General features: G+C 46.3%; 1 protein-coding gene across 2 annotated transcripts in view; it reads left to right on the top strand.

The window, feature by feature from the left end:
* The first annotated feature begins 7,802 nt into the window (after positions 1-7,802).
* ZCCHC14 (zinc finger CCHC-type containing 14) overlaps positions 7,803-18,831 on the top strand; it is a 112,010-nt gene continuing 100,981 nt past the window's right edge. For both annotated transcript variants that reach the window (XR_012906635.2, XM_006137374.3), the window contains exon 1: positions 7,803-9,470. Coding sequence is in view for 1 of the 2 variants with exons in the window: in XM_006137374.3 (XP_006137436.2) it covers positions 8,907-9,470 (564 nt within the window). In the remaining variant the exon portion in view is untranslated. The remainder of the gene's footprint in view (positions 9,471-18,831) is intronic.

Here is an 18,831-nt window from a genome sequence, read left to right as displayed (position 1 = left end):
AGCCTGGTATTTGATATTGCAAAACTGCACAGCTGTAACTGCTCCTTCTGCCACATCAACTCTGACTCAACTGGAGTTTTTTAAATCTTAAAGCGACATTGTCCCAACTGGAGGCCCAATATTTGGCCTAACTTTCTTTGCAAAGTTATTTCCTTTTTATGCATGTGCTGCAACACTTTTTTATTTTTAAGGGAGGTAGTCCCTGCAGCCCAGTATTCATCAGAAGCCCTAAAATGGATAACCAGTGTATGTATGAATAATGAGGCAAACAGTAGTGTAATATTTCATCTCCTCTCTACAGCTATTTAAACAGCTTAGCTCATACGGTGAGGTCTGTTTTTAATTATTAGTAAACATACCTGATCCCCAAAGGGGATCATGTGGGAGGGAAAATTCTAGGATCAAAGGGTTTCATAGCAGTCAGGATAGGGCAGCTAGGAATGGCAGCTGGAATTGGGTGGCTGGGAATCAGGCTGGAATTGTGGACCCAGGATAACGCAGCATTATCTGGCGAGTTGGCAGGGTCTGATTTACACCTTGCACATCACGAGGCATAGAATCTTCAGCACCCCCTAACCTACAGCTGACTTTCACATTGCACACAGTTTGAAAGGTAAGGAGCCCCTACAATGCTGGTGCTCTTGGGCACACGCCAACGGGGCCTAACTGGAAATCTGGCCTTACCAATTGCTAGCGGCCTTTGGAATTGGGTGACCGGAACTAGGCACCAAGAGACAGATGAAATCAAAACAAGTACAGCATCTATAGCAAAACCCACGCGGAGGCGTAATCAGTGAGGGAAACTTGATAGAAAGCAGGGTAAAGCATATGAGAAGAACCTTGTCAGTGTCGTGAGCCTCTGTAGAAGGGAAGAAAAGCAGTTAGCCCTAAAGAAACCAGTTGATTGAGGAAGAGAGAGGCCTCACAAAGTGAAACAGAACCCCCCTGAAAGTGTATATTGTCTCACACTCTGCTGATTCCTGAACTAGTGTCTGGCTTTCTTTAAATATTAATATATGTGTCTACTGAGTTCATGCTTCTCCTAGACAATATTCAGTCAGATGGAAGGGAATTGGCCTCAAGGGGGCTATGCCATGATATTAATGTGTGGTCACAGCTAACCCATATTAAGGTGGTGACAATTTTATCAATGCTTTTACAAGTTATTTCGCTCTGAGGCAGAGAATTTGCATGCTCTATTCCAGGCAGAAGTGATGAGGTTTAAACCACATTTGGTGGTGCAAAGATTCCAGACTTTTGGCCCTGGATATGTACCTACCTGCATATTGTGCTATCCGAAGATGGCTCTGGAATAACCTACAAGGGACATGTACAAAACCCCATGACTGGACTGGACAAAACTTTGAAAATTCATAGTCAGGAACTGTCCTGCACTAATAGGAAGCTGGGACTGGATACAAGATCTCTTCACCACAGACTTTTTAGATAAACATACTACTCTTATTTCAACTATTATTGGCTCTTAATCTAACTGGATCCACCAATGTTGGCAGTGGGTCTCCAAGTGAAATATCATCTCTTAGCGGAGCCTCGGGTCCTTTAAATCAGTGTTTTTTAAACTGTGTGCTGGGACAGTCAGAGCGCGGCCTCCTTTTAACTTTTTTTTCCTCCCCCAGCGGGGATGGAAGCTCAGTTGCCCGGCAATTAAAGAGGCCACAACTTTTTTTTTTGCTCAATAATTTTCTCCGGCGTTCCGCATAAAAAAAAAAAAGATTGTTTGGTGTTGCGCGGTCTTAAAAAGTTTAAGAAACACTGCTTTAGTCACTGCTGGAGCCCTAAAGGCATGCTCCTAGTGGCACTAATGATCTGGAAAAGGGAGGCTAGCCGCTAGCCCCACCTCTTCTGAGGCCCTGCCCATTCTGGGGGCCTGGCAAATTTGGCCCTCAATAGCGTCCCCTGACTTTGTGTTTGTGGTTGGGGGAGGGGGGGAAGGAGTTGCAATCTTAGCAAACATTTTTATAGGCAGACTTTACACATTTAGACAGCTTATATCATGGAACAGAAATATTATAAGTCGGATTAATACATGTAGCATCCCATAAAGTCTAAATGCTATACTACAATACATTCTTATAAGTCTAATATCTATTTTAACAATACTAACACACAGGTGAGTCAGACTGGTTTCCAGCTATGCATTTGTCAGTGCCAAGTAAGGGCTGAGGCCTTCGCAAAAGCTGATACTGGTCCAAGGGGACTATGTTTTAATGTTTGTACAGCACCTAGCAGCTTAGGGCTCCAATCCTGTTTGAGTGTTGAGTACTATTTTAATATAAATATAGTAACAGTATGAGGATGTTGACAGCAAAATAAGAGAGAACTATCTTTTAGTTTAGTTACTGTTTATTTACTATTCTGATAAAGCCATCCAAGCTGTGGCTCCCAAAAATACACACTCATCATCAGTGTTCCCTCTAATTTGTTATTTATGTGCAGAATAAATTTTATTATGTGCACCGATGCATGTGTGGATGTGCCCCAACAGTAGAAACGTATGCTGTGGGGGCTCTGCTGATCAGTTGGGAGGCACCTCAAGCTCTCTTGGGTGGCCTGCCAAATGCTTAGCTTGCAGGGAACACTGCTCATTGTCCAGATAATTTATATTGGGCAAGCGACAGAATGCAGGAAATGGGGCAGTCTGGAAAAACATAGTTTTGGTCTTGAGAATTCAGCTCTCTCAAACTACCCTCCTCCCCCATACATACACACACATCTGAATAATCTTTAACTGCTTGTTCTCTTTCGCAAGTAGTAATATGAACTGTTAGAATTGATTTATACTACTCCGTGTGATCCTTTGTATTTTCCCATAGGCCAGCACAGATGCTTGGTACCATGTCTCTGCTGTGAGAGAATGCCCTTTTGTTTTTTCACCCAAAGCAAAAATACTCTTGTTGACTTTAGAGCAGGGCCAAGGCTGTTCTCCGTCACATATTAGGTGGTTACGGGGATTAAGTACGTGGATCCAAGAGCAAGTACCTGCATTCTTTTTTTTTTTTTTTCTAGGGGTTAGGAATACTACAGAAGCAGCACACACCTTCCTTGGGTGAAGAGAGCATTTCCTCTCTTTCCTACTGATCTCTCCTAATGGTTAGCAACTGGAAAGACATCAGAAGGAAGTGCATACAGCCTTCCTCAAATTACGGCTCACGGAAGTGATCAGACAGTAGGGGAGACTGTGGGATTCACAAATACCCTCTCAAAGGGACAGGGGCGAATGTTAAAAAAAATAAAGTGACAGACCCATCACCACAGAAGCAATGCCAGGTAGAGGTATCATACGTGACAATATGTATCCTTAATACTCTTCTTCCTCTGGCTGCCTGCCTTTGCATTTTGATTAGACCATTTCAATAAATGAAGAGCTGATAGAATAAAAATCTCCTACATGGATTTTTTTTAAATGACAAATTACCAGTGCTCCTACATACTACTGTGCAGCAGTTAATCTTATGGTTGTGCATAACGCAATTACCGATAAACCGTTACCCAAAGGGATTAGCGTGTTTAACTCCTACTGTGTCAGTATGTAAGGGTGCACAACCACATGTAAGAGGTAGGGCCTTTTGTGGGGTTCCAGGAACACATACCACAGTGAACTCAAGCTATAGAACTATCTTGAAAGCTTCTCTGTTGGTTATGTTTTCATGCTATATTTAAAGACACTCTAGTATCAAATGCCAAAACATCCTTGAACATGGAGAACTGGCTAATCAGGTAGAGATGTTGTCAAAGTTAACATTAAGAGTCAATAGCTTTATTTCACTTAAAAGCTCATGCCACACTCTTTCTGATCTCACTTGTTCCTTATGGCCGTGTCCAGACTCAGGGTTTTTTTTGGGAAAAGTAGCCTTTTCCCGAAAAAACTTCCCCTGCGTCCAGACTCAAGCTGCGTTCTTTCAAAATTATTTCGAAAGAATGCGGCTTTTCTTTCGATGGCGGTAAACCTCTTTCGAAAGAAGGCGTTCTTCAATGTAAAGAGGCCGTCTTCGAAAGAGAGCATCCAGACTCGCTGAGTGCTCTCTTTCGAAAAAGCGGATTTCTCTTTTGAAAGATCCGCCTGCAGTCTAGACGCGATCTTTCGAAAGAGCCTCTTTCGAAAGAAGCCTGCAGTCTAGACATAGCCTATATGTTTGGAATGTTGTATATTTCTCCATACCCTGCTATCTACAATAAATGAAGCAGGTGGGCAAACACAAAGAAATGGTACCCTGTTACTGTGCCATCCCTCTAATTCCTTCACAAAACTATACTGCTGTTCACCCTGCTGGACAGCCCATTGTCAGAAATAAGGAGACAAGACACATCAGGAACCCAGAGAATGAATTCCCAATCCATAGGCCACAGAAAATACTGAAACTCGGACTAGTCCAACGTTCAGGAGATAAAGATATGTCAGAAAGATGCCTTTTCAAATTAACAGACAAAAAGTAAGAGAAGACTCCCTTCAAAAAGCTAAGAAAGAAAAGGGGGCATCATGTTGGGAGATGTGGTAGGAGTTGTAGTCCATTTAGGACAATCTGACACTAGATTAAAAAGACAACATTACGGCTACGGCTACGCTGGCGCGTTCTCATGCAAAAACTCTTTTGCGGAAGAGCTCTTCTGCAAAAACTCTTCCAGAAGAGAGTGTCTACACTGGCATGTGCATGTGCTTTTGCACAAGAGCATCCATGCCAGTGTAGACGCTCTCTTGCGCAAAAAAGCTCTGATGGCCATTTTAACCATAGGGCTTTCTTGCACAAGAAATTCATGTTGACTGTCTACACTGGCTTCTTCTGGAAGACCTCTTGCGCAAGAGGGCTTATTCCTGAGCAGGAGCATCAGAGTTCTCACGCAAGAAGCCCTGATTTTATACATTAAAACGTCAGTTTACTTGCACAAGAACACGTGGCCAGTGTAGACAGGTAGCAAGTTTTTGCGCAAGAGCGGCCACTTTTTGCGCAAGATCACGCCAGTGTAGACACAGCCTACTAGTGAACGTGCCACCAACATCCACTCCTGCAGCAAACTATCCCTGGGCCGATGCTGGATTGTATGGGATTTGACTTGGAAACATCAGTAGCTCTGTTTGGCTAGTACTTACTGAGGAGGAACAGCCACATGTGGAAAGCCACAGGCTCCTAGCTCCATAGCCGGCCTGTGGAGCAGGGCAGCCAGAGATCTGGCTCACTGCCTCCTCCATACAACAGACGTCAGCTGTGCAGCACCAGGCCCCTCTGCAGCAGGGCAGCCTCTTGCCCCAGCTCCCCGAGGGAGGGATCCAGACTGGGCTGCCTTCCACAAGCCCCAGTTCCTTCCTCCGTTGGGCTAGCCTAGCCCTGTCCACTGTAGCCCCCTCTCCCTCCCTTCACTGGGCCAGCCTGGGCTCATCCCCTGCAGCTCCCCTTCCTTCATTGGGTCAGCCTGGCCCCGACCCCTGCAGCCCCCCCACCCCTTCCTTCACTTGGTCAGCTCCCCCTCACTGGGCCAGCCTGGCACCGATCCCTGCAGCCCCCCCGCCCCTTCCTTCACTGGGTCAGCCTCCTCCCCTGCAGCCCCCCCACTCCTTCCTTCACTGGGAGGGGGGTGACAGCCCTGTCACATTACTGAGTTGGACGGAAGCAGCCAGATCGCTGCTGCACCCCTAGGTGGGGGTGTTGGCCCCAGAAATTGGTATGAAAGGGAGCCATGTGGGGTATTGAATGGGAGCTTATTGTTTGTTAATCTTATGTACACTATTTATGTGAGTATATAATGTCTGTGTGTGTAGGTAGGAATCTGTAATCTGTGTGGAAGCTGAATATTTCTCTGAATGTGGTTAAGCATGGCTATGGACAGGCTAAGTAGCAAAGCCCTGTGGAACAATGGCTCTCAATAGGCTATGGACACACCCAAAGAATGGGGTTTTGTTACCTGAGGGCAGCCAGCAGGGAACATAGAGATTGGCCTCTGACCAGGTGACTTGCTGCATACAAGAAGAGGCCAGGAAGGAGGTATAAAGAGGCCATGCGGTCGATGCCATTTTGTTCTCAGCTCAGCACTTCATCCCAGAGGCAGCACTGCAGGGATTGAAGAGCCCGGAAGACCTGTGAACCCATCCTGATCGTAGGATGTGCAATAAGAACTTTTAAACCAGCAGCTGCAACATCTCTGCTAGAGCCTGCATCGAGAACTGGGAGATTCGGTGCATGTAACGTACTGTACTTTAATAACCTTACTCTCATGCTTTTCTTTCTTGTAATAATAAACCTTTAGCTATAGATTCTAAAGGATTGGCCCAGCATGATTTGTGGGTAAGGTCCAGAGGGTAAATTGACCAGGGATCTGTGGCTGGTTTCTTGGAACCAGACAGGACTTGTTCAGGGTAGGTGGGATTGGGTGCTAGGACCCCCCACCTGTGTATGAGGCCCGGGGCCATCTGGGGCACGGATATTGCTGGGGTGTCGGAGGGGTTTTGCTCGGGAGGCTTCAGGCAGGCAGCTGAAGCGCTCTGTGGGACTGGTTTGTGGCCTGTGTGGAGAGGTCACCAGTCTGGGGGCTGTAAGGAGCCCCGGATTCGAGCAATTTGCCCTGAGCGGACGCCCTCAGCTGTGCCCAGATACGGCCCGGTCCGTCACAAGCCCCCCCACCCTTTCCTTCACTGGGTCAGCCTCCTCCCCTGCAGCCCCCCCCACCCCTTCCTTCACCTGGTCAGCCCCCTCACTGGGCCAGCCTGGCCTCATCCCCCCGGAGACCCTCCCCCACTCACTGCCCGGCCAGCCTGGCCCCGTCCCCTGCACGCTTGTGCCGGCAGCCCAGGCGTAGCTGCAGGCACATGCTGTCCTCTCTTACCTCCCCCGCCCCTGTGGCTCTTGGCCAGTCAGCTAGCGGGGGGCGGGACGGAGGCGCATGATTGACAACGCGGCCTTCCGCTCGGGTGGGCCCCCCGCCCGCGGGAGGTTGGCGCGGGGAGGGCGGAGCTACTCGAAGCCTGGCCGCCGCGGCCCGTCCGTGGGCGGAGGTGGAGAAAGAGGGCGGGGCGTGGCGTAGGGTTGGGCCGCGAGTGAGTGAGGGGCGGGGGGGGGAGAGAGTGAGTTCCGGCCTCCTCCCGCTGGATCGGCGCTGAGGATTCCTCCGCCGCGATTCACTTCCACACACAGCGGCGTGTGCCTCCGCTCCGCTCGCTGCCGCCGGCGGGGATTATTTGCCGCGGTAGTGGCGGCTCGGGATCGCCGGGGGCGGTTGCAGCCGGCGGGGCCAGCCCGGCGCTCGTCAGCCGTGGGGAGCCGGCGGGCGGCCAGCCGGCGCGGAGCCCAGCCGGAGGAAGAGGCGCGCGGCGGGGGCGCGGGGCCCCTCGGAGGATGGAGCGCGCCGGGCTGAAGCGGAGGGAAGGAGCCGCCCCGTGAGGGGAGCGGCCCACAGGCCTGGTTCCGCCGAGCCGGGCACGCGGCGCTGCCCTGCGCCCGCCATCCCCGGGCTCCCGCGCATCTCCCGGCCCCTCGGGCCTGCTCCCCGCCGAGCCCCGCGCCCTGCGCTCCGGGCTGCCCGGCCCCACCGCCGTCCCGGGCCCGGCGCGTCCTGTCACCCCCGGGCGCGTCCTGTCACCCCCCCCTCCCCCCCCCGCGCGTCCTGTCAGCCCCCCTCGCCCCCCCCCGCGCGTCCTGTCACCCCCCCGCGCGTCCTGTCAGCGCCCCCCGCGCGTCCTGTCACCCCCCTGCGCCCCCCCGCGCGTTCTGTCAGCGCCCCCCCCCGCGCGTCCTGTCACCCCCCTCGCGCCCCCCCGCGTGTTCTGTCACCCCCACTCATCCCCCTCGCGCCCCCCGCCACCCCCCCTCGCGCCCCCCGCGCGTCCTGTCACCCCCACTCATCCCCTTCTTGCCCTGCCGGTGCGTCCTGTCATCCCTCCCGTCCCTAGCCCCCTGGTGTGTCCTGTCACCCCCCTCCCACGTCCCTAGTCCCAGCCTGGGTTCCCTGCGTGTCCTGTCACCCCCGCTCCTTTCCTAGCCCCATCCTGGTCCCCCTGAGCGTCTTGTCGCCTCCTATCCTTAGCCTCCTTGCGGGCCTCCCAGTGTGTTCCTTCGTCCTCCCCTTCCAGGCCCTGGCGTGTCCTGGTACTCCATCCCTAGCCCACTCTCGGGTCTCTGTTGTCTCCTCATCTCCTCCACTGGTGACCTCACCCCGGGTTGGTCCTCTCCCCCAGTATCCATGTGTGTCCTGACACTTCCCCATCACTAATCCCCGGAGTCACTGCGTGTCCTCTCATCCACCTCATCAGAAATCCCTTCTTAGGCCCTCTCTTTCGCTCAAGGTTCCTGCTTGTCCCTGCATCCCCTCCATTGGAAGCCCCTCCAAGATCCTGGTGTGTCTCCTCATTCCACCTCCCTATTGGAATCCCCTCATCCAGGATCCCTGTGTGTTCCCTCTGTTCATAAACAACTGCTGTGAGTCCTTGCATCTTCCTATATTTCACCCCCCCCCATTGTTAACCCCTCGCCAGGGTCCTCACGTCCTGTCTCTAACCCTTCCCTCTGGGTCCTTTGTACTCCCTTCATCCTTACCCATCACTAACTCCTTTCAGGGACCTTGCAAGTCCTTATTTTCTGCCATCACTAACTGCCTCCCACTCCCTCCACACCTGGTCCCTGCATGTTCCTTCACACACATCTCTTCAGGGTTCCAGTCTACCCTCACTCCTAATGCAAGCTCCCTGAGTTCTCTGGATTTTTACTGTTTGGGACCCAGTATGTATTGCTGTTAGAGTACCCCCTTCTTGTATCTGGGTACTTATCTCTCAGGGTCCTATTGTAGTTCCCCTGCTACCCCCTTTTTTGTTTGGGCACTTTCCCTCCCACCTCAGTGTGTACCTCCCCTGTCCTGGAGGTACCAGCACTGGTGGTGGTGGTGGTGATAGCTGCAGTAGCAACATGGTAGAGAAGCGGTGCCCACGGCTGCAAAGGGACAGCGTATACCGCTGGTTCTCAGAACTGCCCTCTCCTCAGCGAGTGGAATTTCTCTGTGGCCTCCTGGACCTGTGCATCCCACTTGAACTACGCTTTCTGGGTGCCTGCTTAGAGGACTTGGCCCGCAAGGACTATCACTCCCTACGTGACTCTGAAATCAAGGCCAACAACCCTGCTGACTTGGGTAGCCTCACTAACTTGACAGATGAGGTGGTACGTAGCAAACTGCTGGTCTCCCTTGCTTTGTTGGGGTCTGCACACCGAGAAGCGGCTGGAGTCCTTTTCCGTACACTTACCCACATTGATTCTGTCATCAACAACTATGGGCTGCAGCTCAATGAGGGCCGCACTGGAGATGAATTTCTCTTGCTCTTCACTATGGCATCCAACCACCCTGCTTTCAGCTTTCATCAGAAGCAAGTGCTGAGGCAAGAGCTTACCCAGATCCAAAACATCATGGCCAGCACCAGCAAGAATCCCAGCATCCCCACTCTCAGTGCCATGGCAACCTACCCTGGCTGCCATAAGGTGGGTATTGAAGCCTCAAGCTCTTCATTTCAGGGTTTGGGTAATATGTCAAACTATTTTCTAGAAGGCTAAAACAACAGTCACCTCTTTTCTCCTTCCTGCTTCTTAAACGTTCTAGTGATAAGTGACAAGCTGAGGGGCCAGCAATGATCAATTGCCTAGTTGATGTGATAGTCAGAGATTGATCTATGATTCTTAGGATCTGTGCCATATAATCAGAAGGGGGAAATCCATCAGTGAGTCACAAGTAGATAACAGGAATGGGCTGAAAGGGAGAAAGATTTTTCCATGTTTATCTGGAAATGGGAGTAAGCATCGGTCTGCAAGGATTATGGACTGGAGAATAAGTACCTCTCTGGAAGGGGTAGGAATTAAATTTGTTAGAAGTGTCTATCCAGTGGCAGTGTAACTTTGGTGAGTCTGGGTCCCATTTAACCATAACCCATTAGGAGAGACTAAACACTGAATAAAATTGTACTGGAATTGTACTTAAAGTGGCTGCTTAAGGGACCGATAAAACTCCTATTGAATTCAGTTGGGAGTTGAATCTCTGAGATGGGAAAGTATGTATTGGAGGAGTCCTGTAAAAATGTAAGTTTCCCTTCTTGTTGTACATGTCTTTGGATACTGCTGCTTTAAATTTGAAAGTTTGTGGTGGTATTTTATACTCGGCTGTGGACATCTGGTTGCTTTTTCTCAACATTTTCTTGTTTCAAAATATACAGATCCAATAAGCAGAGGTTATGGGTTTACTTTTTGTTCCATTTTTTTTTTATTTGTGAATGAAGTATACATGGGAAAATATTTCAATGCAGGCTATAAGGATATAATTAACCACAGGAGCCTCCATACAAATACTTATGGTTTCTATTCTTCAGACGAAGCATGGCATCAAGTAAAAAATAAAGAGCAGAACAAACACACATCCCACAGTTCTATCTTCTGCCTCTCACCTTCTTGGTGATTAAAAGTAAAATTTAATGCATACAAAACTTCTGTAGAAATAGGATGAGGAGCAAGTGAACATGCTTAAGGAATAACGACAGGAATGTTTCACAAAGCGTATCATTTTGGTCTTCACCAATAGTATGCAATTTTATCTAGATAAGAGAGTCCAGCACCATTTAGGCCATTCTAAGATGGATGAAGAATCCATTCCATTGTTTTCCCTGGTATTCTGGGTATTCACTTGCCCACTGTGTTGGAAGAACAGTAACCTTTGAGGGGAGGGCAGTGCATTTTAAACATGGAACATGCATATGGTATTAAAGACCATTGATCATTTACATTATTATAACAAAATTCTCTTGAGGGAGTACAAAAAATAGTGTCACTTTATATATTTTCATCTGTTTTTTTTTTAACACTTTTTTGTTTTAAGAACAAGAAGTTAGCTTAAATCTATAGTTGGACTAAGAACAATGCATCTTGCTCTGTTCAACCATGTTTAACTGTGCACAATTAAATCCAAACATTACATGTTTCGATGTTGTGATGATGCGACTTGATAACGTTTGCATCACCGTATCACCCAGAAGAGTCTGCACAGGTGCTAGGAGAAGATAAGGTGCACTTGGGCTCCAGCCATCAAAGGTCTATAAAGATTTCCCCATTGCCAGCCTTTCCCCATCATTTGTGCTTTTTTGCCAGATTACAGACTACGTTGGGTTGATATTTGATGTCAGCTAATCTCTGAACACAAACTTCTCTGAGTTCTTCTTAAACACTAAGATTTCCTTTGTCACAAGATATAGTGGAACTACCTCAGACTTTCATGCTGTTGATACAATGTATAATTTTCAGAGGGGTAGCCATGTTAGTCTGTAACTGAAAAAACAACAAATAGTGCTGCAGCACCTTAGGGCTCGTCTAGACTACGCTAAAGCATCGAAAGAGGCCTTTTTCGAAAAGCCACTTTTCCTCAAAAAATGAGGTTTACGCGGCTTTTTGAAAAAGGGGGGGTTGCCAAAAAAACCCGCACCTTGACTACTTTCACTTGCGAAAGCTCTGCTTTCTAAAGTGAGATCGGAAGAAGATATGCAAATCCCGCAGAATTTGCATATCCTCTTTCAACACTTTAGCGTAGTCTAGATGATCCCTTAGAGACAAACACAAAATGTAGATGGTATCATGAGCTATTGTGGCACAACCCAGGCTCTAAAATTAAATGTTGGGCAGCTCTTTGTTTTTGAGGATTGCTGATCCAGTCTAATCACTTAAGGTTAAGGGTCTGAATAAGAGAACCATGTTATATAAAACCTGTGTTATTCTCTGTTTATAGTAAGTAAGCATAGCAAAACTGAACTAATTAATTCAAGTTTCTGGATGTCAAACAAGTTTTGCTTTACATATCACTGACTTGGAATATACTGTTTTTTGTAACTATAGATGTAAACAGGTTGATAATATCAGTTTTATGATGTGGGGTGAGGGATTGGGGGTGATGTATTTCAACAATTTCCTCCTGTACCTCTCACTTATTTAAAACAATTTGAATCAGGACCGAAAACACTATACAATGGAGGCATTCCAACAAATGGCCAAATAAGGTTGCCTTAAAAGAGTAACATTTTTGGATGTCAGTCCTTCAACTGATTTCTTGGTAGGGAACATTCACTGATTTCCTTGAGGCTTTGTGCAAGTGCAGGGATATGATTGTATTCAGTTAGCTGCAGAATCCTCCGAGTCTTTTAGATAGCAGTTTTGGCCATATTTTGTTTACCATTGCAAGGAATGAACATGATGGTAATATAATACTATAGTTGTGTGATTCTGTGGCAAATTGGTATCTTCTGAATGGCAGGCCAGTCAGCCTCCGATTTCTGTAACGATATCTCTGTTTCAAGACTGTAGCATATGATATCAATAATATTATTTAATTGGTTCTCATAAAATTTCAGAAATAAACTGCTCAAGAGGTTTCTATGTTGACTACTGGATTTGTTTTTAGTCATAAGGTCTCACTATCAGGTACTTGTAAAATAGTTTATTATATTGTGTTGCTGAAACTGAAGGGCTTGAGAGAGTTTCTTCAAAACAAACTCAGATTTGTAATCCTTTTATGGGACCAGATTTGGGGGAAAAAAATCTTTGCAAGCTGAACCTGGAGTCCTACAAGAGCCATATCTAGGAGCTTTTTGTTAGTGTCTTAATCTTGATCACAAGGGAAATAATTGGGTTAGCACTATTGGGTAATTGGTTATAACAGTGAACTGTTAGCCTCTGGTCTATCATGAGAAATTGTCTTGTTCTGTCATTTACCATGTTAATACCTGTTTATGCTAGAAATTGAAGTGTGATAAGGGAACAGCAACACATGACCCAGCCAGGGATTTCAAGAAAAGTACCCAGATGGGAGAGAGTCAACTATAGCTTTGTCTGGGTTTTTTTTTTTTTTTTCATTTTTTATGAGGGTCATCAGTGGACCTACATTCAAATCTTTGTGCTCTAAAAGTGGGAGCCTCTACTATGTATGCTAAAGGAGCAGTTCTCTTAGCTTTGAGGCAGTGGTGTACACAGACCTCTCTGTGGCCTAACCACTTGCGGGTACTATGAGCCACACTCTGTTAGTGTGGGTTTCACATGGGTTACATGTGAAACTCCCTGCTTGGATTATCATAATTTACTAATGCTAATCCTAGGGTTCTTGTTTTTTCTCACAAAAATGGTGTAATAACTTGAAACAGGAATAGTGATAGAAATGTAGCCATGTTAGTTTGGTGTAGCTGAAACAAAATACAGGACTATGTAGCACTTTAAAGACTAACAAGATGGTTTCTTAGATAATGAGCTTTCGTGGGCCAGACCCACTTCCTCAGATCAAATAGTGGAAGAAAATAGTCACAACCATATATACCAAAGGATACAATTTAAAAAAAAAAAAAAAAGAACACATATGAAAAGGACAAATCAAATTTCAGAACAGCAGGGGGACGTGGGGGGGGAGAAGGTAAATGTCTGTAAGCTAATAGTATTAGAGGTGATAATTGGGGAAGCTATCTTTGTAATGGGTAAGATAACTGGGGTCTTTGTTGAGACCCATGCTGTCGAATTTTATCATGAATGATAGTTCAGAGGATTCCCTTGCAAGTGCAGATTTAAAAGGCTTCTGAAGCAGGATGCAGGTAATTAAGTCGTTGAGACAGTGTCCTTTCTGGTTGAAATAGCAAGAAACTGTTTTTTTCTTTGTGATCCTGTCTAATATCTGTTTTGTGGGCATTGATCCTTTGGCGAAGTGTCTGAGACATTTGTTCAATGTACATAGCAGACGGACACTTTCGGCACATGCTAGCATAAATTATATTTCTAAATGCACAGGAATATGTATTCTTGATCTTATAACTCACTTGGTTAGGTCCAATAATGGTATCAGCAGAGTGAATATGTGGACAAAGCTGGCAACGGGGTTTGTTGCAAGGGAAGGTACCAGGGTTGGTATTAGTGTGGTATGTCCTGTGGTTGTTGGTAAGAATCATCTTGAGGTTAGGTGGTTGTCTATAGGAGACTATGGGTCTGTCTCCCAGAGCCTCTTGGAGTTTAGTATCCTGTTCCAGTATAGGCTGTAGTTTATTGATAATGTGTTGGACAGGTTTAAGTTGGGGGCTGTAGGTGATGACAAGTGGTGTTCTATTGTTGGTTTTCTTGGGTCTGTCTTGAAGTAGATGGTTTCTAGGTATTCGTCTGGCTCTTTCAATTTGCTTTTTTTATTTATCCGGATTGGTAGTTGAAGTTTATAAATGCTAGGTAGAGGTCTTGAAGTTTCTGGTCTCTGTCTGTGGGATTAGAGCAGATGCGGTTGTATCGAAGGGCTTGGCTATAGATGATGGATCGCATGGTGTGTGCTGGATGGGAGCTGGAAGCATGTAGGTAACTGTATGAGTCAGTGGGTTTTCTGTAGAGGGTGGTGTGTAATATTCCATTGTTGTTTTGTCAACAGGAAATGGTGTCCAGGAAATGGATCTCTCATGTAGAATGGTCCAGGTTGAGGTTGATGGTGGGGTGTAGGTTATTGAAATCTCTGTGGAATGTCTCCAGTGTCTCTTGGCCATGCGTCCAGATCTTTATGGCTGACCTAGAACAACGGTTCCTCAACTCCCGTCCCCTTTTACCCCTTCTTTACTTACGCTACATCGATGACATCTTTATGATCTGGATGCATGGCCAAGAGACACTGGAGACATTCCACAGAGATTTCAACAACCTACACCCCACCATCAACCTCAATCTGGACCATTCTACACGAGAGATCCATTTCCTGGATACCACAGTACAAATCAACAGCGCCTCAAGGGGGTGGCACATTAGGAGCCCGGGATCAGCTGGAGTGCCCATCTGAGCCCTGATAGGGAAGCTAAAGACTAGTCAACTCTCTGGATAGTCAGTCAACTGGTGGACTAGTCGATATCCTCTGTCAGAGGGAGCAAAGGGTGGGAAGGGGTACTTCAAAGTGGCAGCACCGCACAGCTGTGCGGCATTGCCACATTGACAGGGCTCGCCGAACCACAGCGAGCCTCGCTCGTCAGCCACACTGTCCGGCGATCTGTGCATAGAATCATAGAATTATAGGACTGGAAGGGACCTCGGGAGGTCATCGAGTCCAGCCCCCCGCCCTCAAGGCAGGACCAAGCTCCGTCTACACCATCCCTGACAGATGTCTGTCTAATCTGTTCTTAAATATCTCCAGAGAGGGAGATTCCACCACCTCCCTTGGTAATTTATTCCAATATTTGACCACCCTGACAGTTAGGAATTTTTTCCTAATGTCCAATCTAAACCTCCCCTGCTGCACTTTAAGCCCATTACTCCTTGTCCTGTCCTCAGAAACCAAGAGGAACAAATTTTCTCCTTCCTCCTTGTGACACCCTTTTAGATACTTGAAAACCGCTATCATGTCCCCGCTTAATCTTCTTTTTTCCAAACTAAACAAGCCCAGTTCATGAAGCCTGGCTTCATAGGTCATGTTCTCTAGACCTTTAATCATTCTTGTCGGTCTTCTCTGTACCCTTTCCAATTTCTCCACATCTTTCTTGAAATGTGGCGCCCAGAACTGGACACAGTACTCCAGCTGAGGCCTAACTAGTGCAGAGTAGAGCGGCAGAATGATTTCACGAGTTTTGCTTACAACACACCTGTTGATACAACCTAGAATCATATTTGCTTTTTTTGCAACAGCATCACACTGTTGACTCATATTCAACTTGTGGTCCACTATGACCCCTAGATCCCTTTCCGCCATGCTCCTTCCTAGACAGTCGCTTCCCATCTTGTATGTATGGAACTGATTGTTTCTTCCTAAGTGGAGCACTTTGCATTTCTCTTTATTAAACTTCATCCTGTTTACCTCTGACCATTTCTTTAACTTGCTAAGGTCATTTTGAATTATGTCCCTATCCTCCAAAGAAGTTGCAACCCCACCCAGTTTGGTATCATCTGCAAACTTAATAAGCGTACTCTCTATCCCAATATCTACATCATTGATGAAGATATTGAACAGTACGGGTCCCAAAAACAGACCCTTGTGGAACTCCACTTGTTATCCCTTTCCAGCAGGATTTAGCACCGTTAACAACAACTCTCTGACTACGGTTATCCAGCCAATTATGCACCCACCTTATCGTGGCCCTATCTATGTTATATTTGCCTAATTTATCAATAAGAATATCATGTGAGACCATATCAAATGCCTTACTAAAGTCTAGGTATATGACATCCACCGCTTCTCCCTTATCCACAAGGCTCGTTATCCTATCAAAGCTATCAGATTAGTTTGGCATGACTTGTTCTTCACAAACCCATGCTGGCTATTCCCTATCACTTTATTACCTTCCAAGTGTTTGCATGTGATTTCCTTAATTACCTGCTCCATTATCTTCCCTGGGACAGATGTTAAACTGACCAGTCTGTAGTTTCCTGGGTTGTTCTTATTCCCCTTTTTATAGATGGGCACAATATTTGCCCTTTTCCAGTCTTCTGGTATCTCCCCTGTCTTCCATGATTTTTCAAAGATCATAGCTAAAGGCTCAGATACCTCCTCTATCAGCTCCTTGAGTATCCTGGGATGCATTTCATCAGGACCTGGTGACTTGCTGACATCTAACTTTCCTAAGTGATTTTTAACTTGTTCTTTGTGTATCCTATCTTCTAAACTTACCCTCTCTCTGCTTGTATTCACTACGTTAGGCACACCTCCAGACTTCTCGGTGAAGACCGAAACAAAGAAGTCATTGAGCATTGAGATCATTCTGCTCATGCACAGATTGCCCGAACCTGGCTCTTCCGGGTTGCAATCTACTCGCCATGGGCGAGTAGATTGTATTATTTGTCTAGCCTTGCACATTGAAACCTCCGCATGTGTTTCAAAGGGGCGGCCCTTGAGCCCAGGGTCAGCTGGGGACTCCGCGCTCCCCAGAACCCGGGGTCAGCTGGGGAGTTTCCCAGCTGATCCCAGGTCCTGGGGAAATGCTACACAGAGCCTGGGATCAGCTGAGTAGTCCCCAGCTGACCGCGGGCTCCACAGTCCCTTTGAAACATGCTGAAGGCGGCATTCTAAGGGGCAGCCACTGCACAGCTGATCTTCGGCTTAGCAATGAGGTGGCTGCCCCCTTTGAAATGCTGCCTCTGCGCATTTCAAAGGGGTAGTGGAGCCCCGGGTTAACTAGGGAGTCCCCAGCTGATCCTGGGCGCCGCGTCGTGCTGCCCCTTTGAAGCGCGGCAGCGGCACTTCAAAGGGGCAGTGCTGCATTAACACCTATGATTAATGAGTTAAAAAATTTAACTCGTTAATCCTGGTCTGCGTTAATCGCAGGTGTTAATGCATGTCAATTGACAGCCCTACTAATTATCTTTTCATTGTTATCAATTACATCGTAAGGAACTGAAATATTTCATCTGAAATAAATGTGTCTACTGCAAGAGATTGTCATCTTGTAACTGAACCGTCTTTAAACTGTTTTAGTTAAATCAACCTTTGGAAAAACTAAGCGAGCAATTGTTAACCACACATTCCAGTGTGCAACTTCAAAGGTGTTAAACAGCAGTCGTGTTTTAAAATATTTAACCACTCTGTTAAGAATCTGTGTTTTTTAAATGTGTGATTTGAATTGCATAAATTGAGATACAGTACTGTGTTTCTTTAGTTGGATGTTTGGGACATGTCTCTTTCTGTGTATTTGCAAAGCACCTAGCACAATGGGGCTCTGATCCTGAATGAGGCGTCTAATTATTACTCCAGTATGTTTAGTAATTACTTTTCCCATGAAGCCATTTCCTATGTTAGTAAATGCAGAGAATATTTTGTGCTTTGCCATTTTGAGGCTGGATTTATTTATTTTTTTTAAACAAGAGGTGCTAATTATAGAGATTCTAGTCCCATCAGCATAGTTAATGGCTATTAACATTTCTGTTGTAGAGTATTTTCAATGGCATAATTTAACTGTTAAAATTATTTCAAAACCTTCTCTTCCAAGTTTCATAGAGACTCTTTTCTTTGAAATATTTTCATATTGGTAAAAGGTGAAAGAGCAGGATGAATTGAGAATTGCCTTTTCTGCGTGTAAATTCTGAAAAAAATAAAAGGCAGCAAAATAATGGTGTTGGTCTCATCCGAATGCATGTTTTTATATGTCTGTCTTGCATGAATTTTGCATTGAGTATGTGGGGCAGTAAACTGCCAACCATCTTAGCTTTTGGATAATTGCTAAAAATCTAATTATTTACCTGAACAGTGTTTGATATAACTGACACTTTAACTAAAATACTGCATACTATGCAATTTTAAAGCCTTCATAACTACCTGAAAATGATCCAATCAAGTTAATTGCTTAGTAATAACTCTAAGTCCGTTCATTGCTTGGTTTGCATGTCCACAAATATAAGGCTTGCCTTTCCCTCTCAAATGTGATCCTGGAAATTGGCAACTGCAAAAGAAGAATAACATCATTTTGTTTCCTAAGGGTTAATCTAGCTTAGGTTGACTTGACTCTGTCCAAGCATCAGTACTGAAATGTAGCTCTCGCTGATTTAACTTGCTCATTACACCAACTTAATAACTTCATCACTGTGAGAGTCATAGCACTTAAGTTGATGTAGTTCAGGCTGATGATGTGTCAGGCCAGGTGTGCTCTAGACTTGGCAGCCCGGCTTAAGGTATGCAGCTCAAGTTCTACATAGCTGGAGTTGGCATATCTTAAGCTGAGCTTGGCAACATCCCCACAGCGGGAGGCCGACAGGAAATGCTTCCATCAGCTTCTCTTAAACCTCGCAAAAGAAGGAGGACTGGATGCTGGCGGGAGCACCCTCTGAGTTCGATTTAGTCTTAAGTAGACTCATTAAATCAAACTCTGGAAGATGGATTGTGGCAGCA

Source organism: Pelodiscus sinensis, chromosome 12 (assembly GCF_052426305.1).
Source record: "Pelodiscus sinensis isolate ZL-2025 chromosome 12, ASM5242630v1, whole genome shotgun sequence".
In the NCBI taxonomy this organism is placed as follows: domain Eukaryota; kingdom Metazoa; phylum Chordata; order Testudines; family Trionychidae; genus Pelodiscus; species Pelodiscus sinensis.
The sequence above is the reverse complement of the archived record's forward strand: the minus strand, read 5'-3'. Positions and strand labels throughout refer to the sequence as shown.